Source organism: Corvus cornix, chromosome 3, assembly GCF_000738735.6.
Source record: "Corvus cornix cornix isolate S_Up_H32 chromosome 3, ASM73873v5, whole genome shotgun sequence".
Lineage (NCBI taxonomy): Eukaryota > Metazoa > Chordata > Aves > Passeriformes > Corvidae > Corvus > Corvus cornix.
Window position 1 is genome coordinate 113,810,367 of NC_047056.1, and position 10,774 is coordinate 113,821,140.

The following is a 10,774-nucleotide window of genomic DNA, read 5'->3' on the forward strand; positions in this document are numbered from 1 at the left end:
TGGGAGCAGCTGGACAGTGGGAGGTGTCCCTGCCCATGGCAGGGGTGGCACTGGATGGGCTTTGAGGTCCATGAATCTCTCTTCCCTGGCGATGGATTAACGATGGGTGTTTGTTTCCCCTGCAGCCGCCCGGACACGTCGTTCATCTGGTTCCTGAACCCGCTCAAGTCCATCAAATACCTCATCTGCACCCGCTACAAGTGGCTCATCATCAAGATTGTGCTGGCCCTGCTGCTCCTCATCATGGTGGCCCTGTTCCTCTACAGCATGCCGGGATACATGGTCAAGAAGCTGCTGGGAGCGTGAAGGGTGGGAGCCTCTCCCGTGTCCCCAGCCCCCGGCACAACCTTCCCAGCTCCGTGTCCTTCTCCTCCCTGTGACCTCTGGGCAGCCCTGGGGCATCTCCTCCCTGCTGCTGCTGCTGCTGCTGCTGGGCCTCCTCTTTGCATTCCCCCTCTGTGGGTCCCACTCAGGCTTTAGTCCCAGGGAAGTGGGGCTGGAGCACGGCACAGATCCCCAGACTCTGCATCCCTCACCGGCGCTGGGAGAGGTGCCCAGCTGGCTCCTGTGGGAGTCTCCGCGGCCTCTGCCCACTGGGGTCGTGGCTGGTGCCTTCCTGGGAATCAGGGGAAGGAGACGGGAGCTGGGGCTGCATCCCTGGAGCTGCGGGAGGGCTCCAGAAAGGCTCCTTGGAGGGACGTTCAGAATCCAGGATGGAGCAGGGAGCTGGGCTGGAGCAGCTGGGGATGCGCCCGCCCCACCAGCGTGAGGGCACAGAGCATCCCCCGTGCCTGTCCCCGCTGCCAGCACCGTCCCCGCTCCACTCGGAGCTCTGGAGGTCACATTCCCCGGCACAGGGATCCGTCCCACCTCAGGAATGCTGGACACGGTGCCCCAGCAGGCCCGCAGAGAGCCCTGGGGTGGGCCGGGGGCAGAGCCTGCCCTTCCCTCCCACGGCTCCGGCAGAGACTGGGACGTGTCCCACAGCTCAGACGTCTTCCCAAGATCACCCAGCCCGAGGTGGCGCTGGCTGGACATCCCCGGGGCTCACGGCTCCTCTGGCACAGTCTGAGCTCCCGGTCTCCTGCCGGATCCTCCGCGTATTTTGTTTGGCTTGGTAATTCTTGCGGCTGGAGTCCTTCTGGCCGTGTGTCCTGGGGAAGGGCTCTTTCCTCGGCTCTCGGCGGTGTCCAGCTGCTGCAGAGCCGCCTTTCTCAGCTCCCGGTGTGCAAGATCCCCACTGAAGAACTGAGGCCATCTCAGCGATGTTTGAATGAGGATATTACTGTCCCAGTCAGTCAATAAAAACCAGCTTTCACGTCCGGGTTCTCGTGGTAGTGGGTGTCGTGGTCTGACGCTGGCCAAAGGCCAGGCACCTGCGAAAGCTGTTCATTCAGAAAAAGAAATAATGAAAGGTTTGTGAGTTGAGATGAGGATTGGGGGAAAAACACTCTAAGGGCAAAACAGGCTCAAATGTAAAGAAAGGTATGAAGTAAATTTATTATTAACAGAGTCGGAGGAGGATAATGAGAAATAAAAAAAGCTTTTAAAACATTCTTTTCCCCCCCAGCCCCTCCCTCTTTCCCACCGACAGCGCAGGGAGACAGGGTGAGGGGGTTTTGGTCAGTTTGGTGCTGGAGATCTTTTTCAGTTCGCTCAGGGAGAGGAGTCTTTCTTCTGCTGTGCCACGAGTCCCGGCCACGGGCAAAACAGTTTTCCCAGAGCTGCTGTGGCGCGGGTCACTCACCCACGGGGTGCAGTCTTTTAAGGATAGGATGCTCTAATTTGGACGCAAGGGCCCTCTCTCTCTCTTTGGGTCTCCCACTGGGTCACAGCTTCTTCTGGCTGCGAGTGGATCTGTGCATCCCCCGTGGACTTCACGGATTACACGGGGACAGTTTGTTTCACTGCGGTCCTCACCACGGCTTGCAGAAGAATTTTGTCTCCGACTCTTGGAGCACTCCTCCCCCTCCTTCTCCACTGACCTTGGTGGTGATTCGCCCCAAACCGGGCCAAGTCAATTCCTTGATCACACAAACCTGCCCCACACAGATAATGTCGTTCCATCACATTCAAAGAAGCCATGGAAAAAAGGTAACCTGATCAAAAATTTCCCTCAATTCATAATTGGAGCATAATTAAATCTCTGTTTATAGGCACAGAGGCCAGAGGTCACCACACCCCCACAGTGTGGAGCAGAAGAAGCTGGCTTTAGTCACGGGGTGGATTCTGGGGTGCATCCCCCCCTTTTCCAGGCTGCACCGTGATCTGAGAAATGCTCCTTAGGCCTCGGCCTTGACAAAGAGCACCCGGGCTCAGCTCCTCTGGAGCGGATCAGAAATGCCGTCTGCTCCCAGGCACCGCTGCTGTCTGACCAGCTCCTGCTTCTTCTGCTGTGCTCTGGCTTCTTGTTAAATCTGCTTTTTACTGATCCCCTGACGATGGTTTTTTGAGTGATCTCAGTCATTTGTCACAAGAGGCCCTTCCCTACCACAGCTCCTTCCCTACCCCTGACCCCTTGTTGGAGGAAATCCCAGCTGGGCTGCAGGGGCTGCAGGGGGCCAGGACAGACCCCACACCTTCTCCCTGCCTTCTCCTGACTGACTCGGAGCTCCCCCGGCTCCCTGGAGCCAACCCGGGCATGCTCTGGGGCAGGTGGGGCCTTGGGCATGGGGGGCGGGCCAGAGGAGCAGGACCAGCACAGCCAGGGAACAGGTTTTGCAAGGAAGAGCTCTCAGCCAGCAGAACCCAGCTGTGAAGCAGCAGCTGGGGGGTCACAGAGCCCCTCTGCAGCCCCTGCCCCCTTTATTACACACTGCCAAAAACACCCCCAAATTCCCTTCTGGAAAGTGTCCCCAGGGTTAATGAAGTGACCCAGGGAATCCCGGACTGGTTTGGGTGGGAAAGGGCCTTAAAGCCCATCCCATCCCACCCCTGCCATGGGCAGGGACACCTCCCACTATCCCAGGTGGCTCCAAGCCCCAACCAACCAGGCCTTGGACACTGCCAGGGATCCAGGGGCAGCCCCAGCTGCTCTGGGAATTCCAGCCCAGCTCCTCCCCACCCTCCCAGGGAACAATTCCTTCCCAATATCCCATCCATCCCTGCCCTCTGGCACTGGGAAGCCATTCCCTGTGTCCTGTCCCTTCAGGCCCTTGCCCAAAGTCCTTTCCAGCTTCTCCTACCTGGATATGCATCCAGCTAGCACACTTGATATTATTATTATTATCAGCAATTAGTTGTATCCCAGTACTCCTGTGATACTAACTAATTGCAGTAGCATTCAATTATTGTAGCAGTCAATTCTAAAGAATTATATTAATAGTAACATTCAATAGTAATAATAATCACATCATTATTATATAAATTGTAGCAGCAGTGAATAGGAATAAAAACTAATAACAACAATCAATAACAGCAGCAATCAAATCCACATTACATTATGGATCACTACAAATTTATCACTGCTGAAGAAAACTCACACACGCTGTAACACTAAAGAAACTTATGAAAGATGACTTTATGCATCAATCTGTCGATAACAGAGATGCTGTGCTGCCCCTGCTCCTTTTCCTGATGGAGCACCAGCCCCAGGAAGGGCTGAGGGCCTCACCTGCCCTCCAGGTACCAGCACAGCAGTTCAGGGTCAGAGCTCTGTGCAAAGAGCTGAGAGTGGAGCGTCAGCCAACTCAAACCACAGCTGGAGCGGAAATTGGGCTCTAATCCAAATCATCTGACCCCAAAAGAGTGGTTCCACTTTCACATTCTGCTGCACTAAAATGCCTGATTTCCCGGAATTGTTCTGCTTCTGCTATAAAAAGGGAAGCAGCACCGAGTTAAGAGCCAGGGCTGGATAAAAACGGACTGAGATGGGCTTCTGTCAGCCCGGGAGCTGCGGGTCCGGAGGGGGACGGTAGGACCTGGGGATGGGCTGTGGGGCTGGGAGGCGGGAGCAGCCCGGAGCGGGATCTTGTTGGGCTCCTGCCTCCTGTTGCCTGTGTTTGGCCGTGTCTGGGGAGATGGCCGGGCAGGAGCAGATTGGTCCGAGGGCAGCGGGCGGGTGGTGTCTGCTCCGAGCGGGGGCTGGAGGAAGCCGCCTTTGCTGGCAGCCGGTTTGGGGGAGCTCGGGGGAGCCGTGAGCGCTGCGGGGGCTGAGCTGGGAGGGGCCGGGGTCAGAGGGGTGGGAGCGGAGCGGCGGGGGAAGGAGGAGGGATGCGGGGGATGGAGGGGCAGAGTGAGGTCTGCGGAGGCGCAAAGCCTGGCCCGGGAGCTGCCAGCGGGGCTGGCCGGGCACAGATCCCTTGCGGAGCCCCTTCCCTGCCGTCTGCCCGTGCCCGGCCGGGAAACGCTCCCCGCGGGCGGGGCCGGCCCTGCCCGGCCCGGGCACCGCCAGCGCCGCGGTGGGGCCGGGTGGCTGCGCTGCCCTGAAGGCCGGAGCGATGGGGGCCGGGCGCCGTGCTGGGGCTGATGCTGGGGGGTTCCTGGCCCCCTTCGGGAGCAGGGCAGCTTCGCGGTGCTGAGGGGCAGGCACGGGACATCCTGCTCTGTCCGGGCACCCGGGGCTACAGCTCTACCTTTTCCTCCCCATGCAGGGAGGGTGGCATTCTCCTCTCTTCCAGTCTAAGCGTCACCGCCCAGAGCGCTCTGCTCCCTGCGGCAGCCCCTCAAAGGCGCTCCCAGAGCCCCTTTCCCTGGGGCAGGGCTGGGGAAAACACTCTCGGGGGGCTGTTCCCGTGAAACGGGCTGCAGGCATTCCCATGGCAGGCGATGCTGCCAGCCTTGCTGCTTCCCTCGTTTGCTTCCAAGGAGGAAGCCGATCCCGAGTGAACAAGCTACAGCAGTGGCTCTGAGCCAGCAGTTCCCTTCCCGAGCAGCCGTCCTGCACTTGGCTCTGCTGCCCGGGGAGCAGCTGGACATGTGCCCAAACAACTGGTGCCCAAAGTCCCTCCTGTGCTCTGCCAGCACACCCACCTTTCCTCTGCTGCTGAACTGCCCTTATCTCGAGCCAGTGACTTCTCCTGCTTCTGCTTTCCCCGTCCTGTCCCCATCCTGCTGGTGGGAGCACACGAGCTGCTGGTGGGGGCTCAGTGCCTGCTGGGATCCAAGCCCAGCGCTGCTTCTCCCCCTCTCCGGGGGCCTGAGCTTCCCCCCAGCAGCAGCTGTGGGATGTGGGCAGTGGTGGGACGGGGCTGCCCCACTGTCAGTGCTGTTCCCTGGCCTCTGCCCCCTGCACACCTTGTCTCCTGCCCCGAGAGCACAGATGTTCCCTGGACAGCCTCTCACCCATCAGCACCCCCAAGTCCTTCTCCTCAGGGCTGCTCTCAATCCATTCTCTTCCCCTCTTGTGTCTGTGCCTGGCATTGCCTCTCCAGCATGTCCAGCTTCCTTCTGGTGGGGGAACAGGGATGCAGGTCCCAGGTGAAACCCTGCTCGTGTCAGCTCCCCAAAAGGGCCCTGAGGAGTCTTTGCTGCCTGGGCAATCCCCAGTGGAGGAGAAGGGTTGGCCTCCAGGGCTCCCTGGAATTAAACCTCCACATTGATGGGTTGCCTTCTCCTGTCTCTCTGCTCTTCTCCTTTAGGATTTCGAGCCTTTCCTTGCCAGTGCTCTTCCTCCTGAGTTCTCAAGGTGGTTCCCATCTTCTTCTCCTCATCCCGCTGTGTGTCCCAGGCCTGCCACTGCTGCTGTGCTGTGTCCCCTGAGCTGGGGCCCTCGGCTGCCGGTGTCCACTGGGAAACCAAGGCTTGGAGCAACGGGAGCATCTGCTGTGAGGTGGGTGAGGGGAATCAGAGCCCACAGCCCTTGCCCAGATTGCTCAAATCTCCATGGACCCTGAGGGAAAGCTGTCCCTGAAGGCTCTGGGAGGGTGCAGGAGCCCTCAGATCTGTACCTGAGTCCAAGCCCCTCGCATCGATACCTGTGCTGGTAAGAGTCTCGTGGCTTTGGTGGGACAGAAGCTGAATGTCAGGAAGGTTTTGTGCATGGAATAAATCTCTCCAATATCCAAGTGAATGGAGACTGGGACAATTCTCAGGCTTGTGTGACAGTGTCAAAACCCCCAAAGGTTTAAAGGCAGGGAGGGCAGCAGCTCTGTTAGGGTGAGAATCATGGAATGATGGAATGGCCTGAGTTGGAAGGGACACACCAGGATCCTGGGAGAGGCAGGATCAAAAGCTTTACTGAAATCCAAAAAGCTCAGATTAACTGGTTGTCATTGATCAGCTCCATGGGTTAATGTGTTGTAAAAGGAAATTTAGGGTGATGAGCAGGAGTTTCCCGTCCTGAGCCCATTGTGCCTGTGACCAGCGACTGCCTTGTCTTTCTGGGATTTTTCAAAAAAAAGTGACCAGCACTGATGAACCTGTAGTAGTTTAAAAGACAGGTGTCTGCCAAGGAAGGCAGGAACCTTCCTGGAAATGAGAATATGACCCTCTTCTCTCCAAATTATTTTAACTTTGAAATTACGGGGCTTTCAGGCAAAGATATGGGAAAAGGAACAACAGGTATTTCCTAGACTATACCTATATACCAAGACAAACAAACAACAGCAGCAGCAGCAACAAAAAAACCAGAAACCCAATCACAGCCTTGTCTCACCCATCAGGCAACCGCCCCTCTTGTGCATTTCTGCTCACGGCCGGCAGGGGCGATGGTGGCGCCAGGCCATGGCTGCAGTTCTGCTCACGGCCGGCAGGGGCGATGGTGGTGCCAGGCCATGGCTGAGCTCCGCTCAGGCCGCAGGGCGATGGTGGTGCCAGGCCATGGCTGAGGCTCCGCTCACGGCCGCAGGGCGATGGGGTGCCAGGCCATGGCTGAGGCTCCGCTCACGGCCGGCAGGGCGATGGTGGTGCCAGGCCATGGCTGAGGCTCCGCTCACGGCCGGCAGGCGATGGTGGTGCCAGGCCATGGCTGAGGCTCCGCTCACGGCCGGCAGGGCGATGGTGGTGCCAGGCCATGGCTGAGGCTCCGCTCACGGCCGGCAGGGCGATGGTGGTGCCAGGCCATGGCTGAGGCTCCGCTCACGGCCGGCAGGGGCGATGGTGGTGCCAGGCCATGGCTGAGGCTCGCTCACGGCCGGCAGGGGCGATGGTGGTGCCAGGCCATGGCTGAGGCTCCGCTCACGGCCGGCAGGGGCGATGGTGGTGCCAGGCCATGGCTGAGGCTCCGCTCACGGCCAGCAGGGCGATGGTGGTGCCAGGCCATGGCTGAGGCTCCGCTCACGGCCGGCAGGGGCGATGGTGGTGCCAGGCCATGGCTGAGGCTCCGCTCACGGCCAGCAGGGCGATGGTGGTGCCAGGCCATGGCTGAGGCTCCGCTCACGGCCGGCAGGGGCGATGGTGGTGCCAGGCCATGGCTGCTCCGCTCACGGCCGGCAGGGGCGATGGTGGTGCCAGGCCATGGCTGCAGTTCCGCTCACGGCCGGCAGGGGCGATGGTGGCTCCCGGCTGGGCAGGGCAGGGGCGATGGTTCCTCCACGCCTGCAGGGGGCGCTGTGGCGCGAGCTCAGCTGCCTCGCCACACCGCAATGGCGGCTCAGGGGAGAGGGGAGAGAAGAGATGGCTTCCCCTGCACAACCCACAGGGAGCAGCCGGTCTCGGTACCACTCTGGGTGGTGAGCTGGACCGTAGCAGGAACCCCAGAGTGGCGGGCGGGAAGAGCAGAGGTGAGCAGACCTGGGGCCCTGAATCGAAGTGTAGCAAAAAACCCCAAAGCAGTGGCAGAAACAGCGGTGGCTGGGTGGGGAATTGCTCCTTTGCACAGCTCACCTGCCAGGGCTGGTCCTGAGGTCAGACTGCTATGCCAGGGGAATGGCCTGGTGGGGGTGGGCGGTGCTCCCGGGTCTCGGCACAGCACACACTGGCTCTGGGCTCCCAAGCAGCAGAGGAGCAGAGAAGCAAGCTGGCCAGCCCTGGTGACAGTGCTGAAGCAAGAAAAAGCCAAGAGGGGAAAAAAAGAAAAAACGCATAGGGCAGCAGGATCTCAGGTCAGACCCACTGCGCCGCATGGCCACCGTGTTGATTGCCCCAACTGGAAGGAAGAGCGGCCCCTGGCCCCCAACCCCCCGCAGAATCCCAGGCCACCCTTCAGCCATTGTGATATTCCTGAGTTGGGTGGGGGGAGGACAGACAGTGACAACTCCAGACATGAAACAAAACCACAACCAAACTGGCTATGGGATAAGAACCATCCCCAAGACAGGACGCCAGCATCCTCCACAACTGTTTCCCGGGGCCCTCTGTAACTCACCCCTGAGCAGCCTGAAGTTGTAGATTTTTCCCCTGCACTGCAATGAGCCCCTGGGTGTGCCAGGAAGCAGCTCCTGGGAACAGGCGAGTGTGGGGCGAGGGAGGGGCTGCGCGCGGCAGCTGCAGCAGGAGCACAGGTCAGAGCTCGTGTGGCCGTGCCGGGCGTGGGGACAGCGTGTCTGGGGAGCGTGGGTGCCCGTGGGGGAGTGTGTGAGCGCTGCCTGCGGGTGCTGGGAGCAGCAGGCTGGGCCAGCCAGCGAGCAGGGCAGCCGTGGGGCTGGGCAGAGGGTGCAGGATGCAGGCAGGGCTGTTGGATGGGCAGAGGGGCTGTGCCAGTGCTCGAGGGCGCCAGGAATGCCCCCGGCTGTCTGCACTTGTGAATTGAGGAGTCCTGCTGGGAGGATGGGGGTGATGGTGAAGGCAGCATCTTGCCCAGGGCAGGGTGTGTGGCCGAGTGACTCTGTGTGTGTGTCTGTGTGTGTGTCTGTGTGTGTCTGTGTGTGTCTGTGTGTGTGTGTCTGTGTGTGTGTGTCTGTGTCTGTGTGTGTCTGTGTGTGTGTCTGTGTGTGTCTGTGTGTGCTGTGTGTCTGTGTGTGTGTCTGTGTGTGTCTGTGTATCTGTGTGTGTCTGTGTGTGTCTGTGTCTGTGTCTGTCTGTGTGTGTCTGTGTGTGTGTGTGTGTCTGTGTTGTCTGTGGGATACACACTCAGCTTCAGGGTTGATCCTGCAAACAGGAAAGCAACAGGCACATCCAGTGTGCTGGGAAGGAGACCCTGGCTCTTGTGCCATCGCAGGCTGGGCTCCAGCAGCCGGGTGGGAGCAATCCCCAGGGCCGCAGCTGCTGCAGAGCCTCTGCCAGGAGGCTGGGGCCTCTGACAACACAGCTTAGGGACAGTCTCTTTTCTTCCTCCACAGCCATGGCTTCGCAGGAGGACACGCAAGAGGGGGATGCCAAGGCACAGCTGGCAAAGGCATTTCAGAAGGAAGGACTGGATGCTGGATACTGGGTGCCCAAGGTGTCGCAGGTCCTGGGAATTGAGTGCAGAGAAGCCCTGCAACATCTGGAATATAAAGACTACCTCAAGCTGGAGTGTGCAGCACGGCACCCCTGGGAGAAAAAGGCACTCCAGAAACTCCTGAAAATAAAAGATGACAAAACAACCACTGAAGAGGTGCAGAAGGAGCACTTGGAAAAGACAAAGCAGAGACAAGAAGTGGCCAAACAAGCCCTAAATGATCTGACAGAAATGCTCAAGAGCCGCAGCCAGGATGCTCTGAGGGAGAAAGCAGAGACTCTGTGGAAAGCCATGGAAATTCCAAAAGAGTTCTGGCCATCGCCAAAGAAGCCCTTGGCGGATATGCTGGAGAGCATCCACAAGCAGCTGGAGCAGCAGGAGTTGTCAGCAGGCAGGACGGAGCACATCCCCGACACGGAGGTGCTGAGCCGCGCGTCAGGGGGACTGGCCCTGCAGGGCATCTACAGAACCAGCAGACCTGAAGATGTGCTGGCAAAGCGAGAGCAGCTCCTCAGGGTTCCTGAGGGATTGCAGCTCTCTGGTCCGGAGCAAGGATCGCTGCTTGAGAGGAAGGAGTTCTCCTCCTCTGCGGCAGAATCCAATTTCACCAAGTCCATGGAGCAGCTGGGGTTCAACATCAGCGTTTCTGCCAAAGCCATGTTTTGGGGAGTTCTGGAATCGGGTGTAGGTCACAGCAGCTCCTCACAATCACAGGACACCCACCAGTCCACTCTGAGCAGAGCTACTTTTGTACCACCATGTACCAGTACATCCCTCTGGCCTCCTGCTACTTCCAAAGGCATCAGCTTCGCCTCTCGGATGCGGCTCTGCAGGAGCTGCAAGACATGGAGCAGCTTTTGAGCTTCACTGAGGAAGAAGACAGCCCACCCTGCTGAAGATGTGTGAGTGCTTCTTCAACAGGTTTGGGTCCCACATAAACCAGGGTCCCCTCCACTTTGGGGGGATATTCTGGTGGAAGGCGTCTACAGAAGGATTCCGAGCCGAGCAGCGGGAAGAGATGAAGCGACAAACCTCTGAAGCTCTGAACAACTTTGTCAGGGCCAGCTGGGGTAGCTTCGGGGCCAGTGTTGGGAGGGCCCTGGATGTGTCCAAATCCAGCTCCAAGGCTTCCATCCAGGGAAGAGCCGGAGAGAGTTCCCACACAGCGATTCAGCTCTACGTGGTCAACACAGGGGGCCCACCAGACACAGCTTCTCTTCCTCAGTGGAAAACGGGGCTCGTGTCTGATAACACAACGTGGTGCGTTATCGACCGCGGCTTTGAGCTGATCCCAGTGTGGGATGTTATCCGGTGCAATCACAGCAGGGATTTTAAGTCCGTCAGTCAGATGAGCAGAGCCCTCAGGGCTGCGTACAAAGCGCTGACAAATCAGAGCGTCGGCACCATTTTTGGAGAGGAACTGGACAGTGCAGTGCAAGAGGCCAGAGATTTCATGGCCACTGTGAAGAGCTGGGAGGTGACGGTGGATGAAAGGAAGCTGCTCGTGCTGATGGA

General features: G+C 59.0%; 3 protein-coding genes across 5 annotated transcripts in view; 2 read left to right on the forward strand and 1 right to left on the reverse strand.

Moving 5' to 3' along the window:
- Window positions 1-1,337, forward strand: part of OTOF (otoferlin) — a 79,109-nt gene extending 77,772 nt beyond the window's left edge. Inside the window, 1 exon segment of the mRNA XM_039569728.1 lies at window positions 126-1,337. Within this exon segment, the coding sequence (XP_039425662.1) occupies window positions 126-306 (181 nt within the window). The 3' untranslated portion in view covers window positions 307-1,337.
- A 2,425-nt stretch (window positions 1,338-3,762) lies between these two features.
- LOC120411770 (interferon-induced very large GTPase 1-like) lies at window positions 3,763-10,768 on the forward strand. 3 transcript variants are annotated; one of them, XM_039569887.1, is made up of 3 exons: window positions 3,764-3,913; window positions 5,580-5,770; window positions 9,159-10,768. In XM_039569887.1, exon 3 carries the CDS (start codon window positions 9,161-9,163, stop codon window positions 10,118-10,120), a length of 960 nt encoding a protein of 319 aa, XP_039425821.1. In that variant the 5' UTR covers window positions 3,764-3,913; window positions 5,580-5,770; window positions 9,159-9,160; the 3' UTR covers window positions 10,121-10,768. The 3 variants fall into 3 exon arrangements, with proteins under 3 accessions (XP_039425822.1, XP_039425821.1, XP_039425823.1); XM_039569888.1 differs by lacking the exon at window positions 5,580-5,770 and having other exon boundaries at window positions 3,763-3,913; XM_039569889.1 differs by lacking the exons at window positions 3,764-3,913; window positions 5,580-5,770 and adding an exon at window positions 5,799-5,923.
- Window positions 10,604-10,774, reverse strand: part of LOC120411642 (interferon-induced very large GTPase 1-like) — an 18,295-nt gene continuing 18,124 nt past the window's right edge. Inside the window, exon 3 of the mRNA XM_039568618.1 lies at window positions 10,604-10,626. Within this exon, the coding sequence (XP_039424552.1) occupies window positions 10,604-10,626 (23 nt within the window). The remainder of the gene's footprint in view (window positions 10,627-10,774) is intronic.

Coding starts and splice junctions, on each gene's coding strand:
- LOC120411770 (XM_039569888.1), top strand. CDS start 9,161: ATGGCTTCGCAGGAGGACACGCAAGAGGGGGATGCCAAGGCACAGCTG.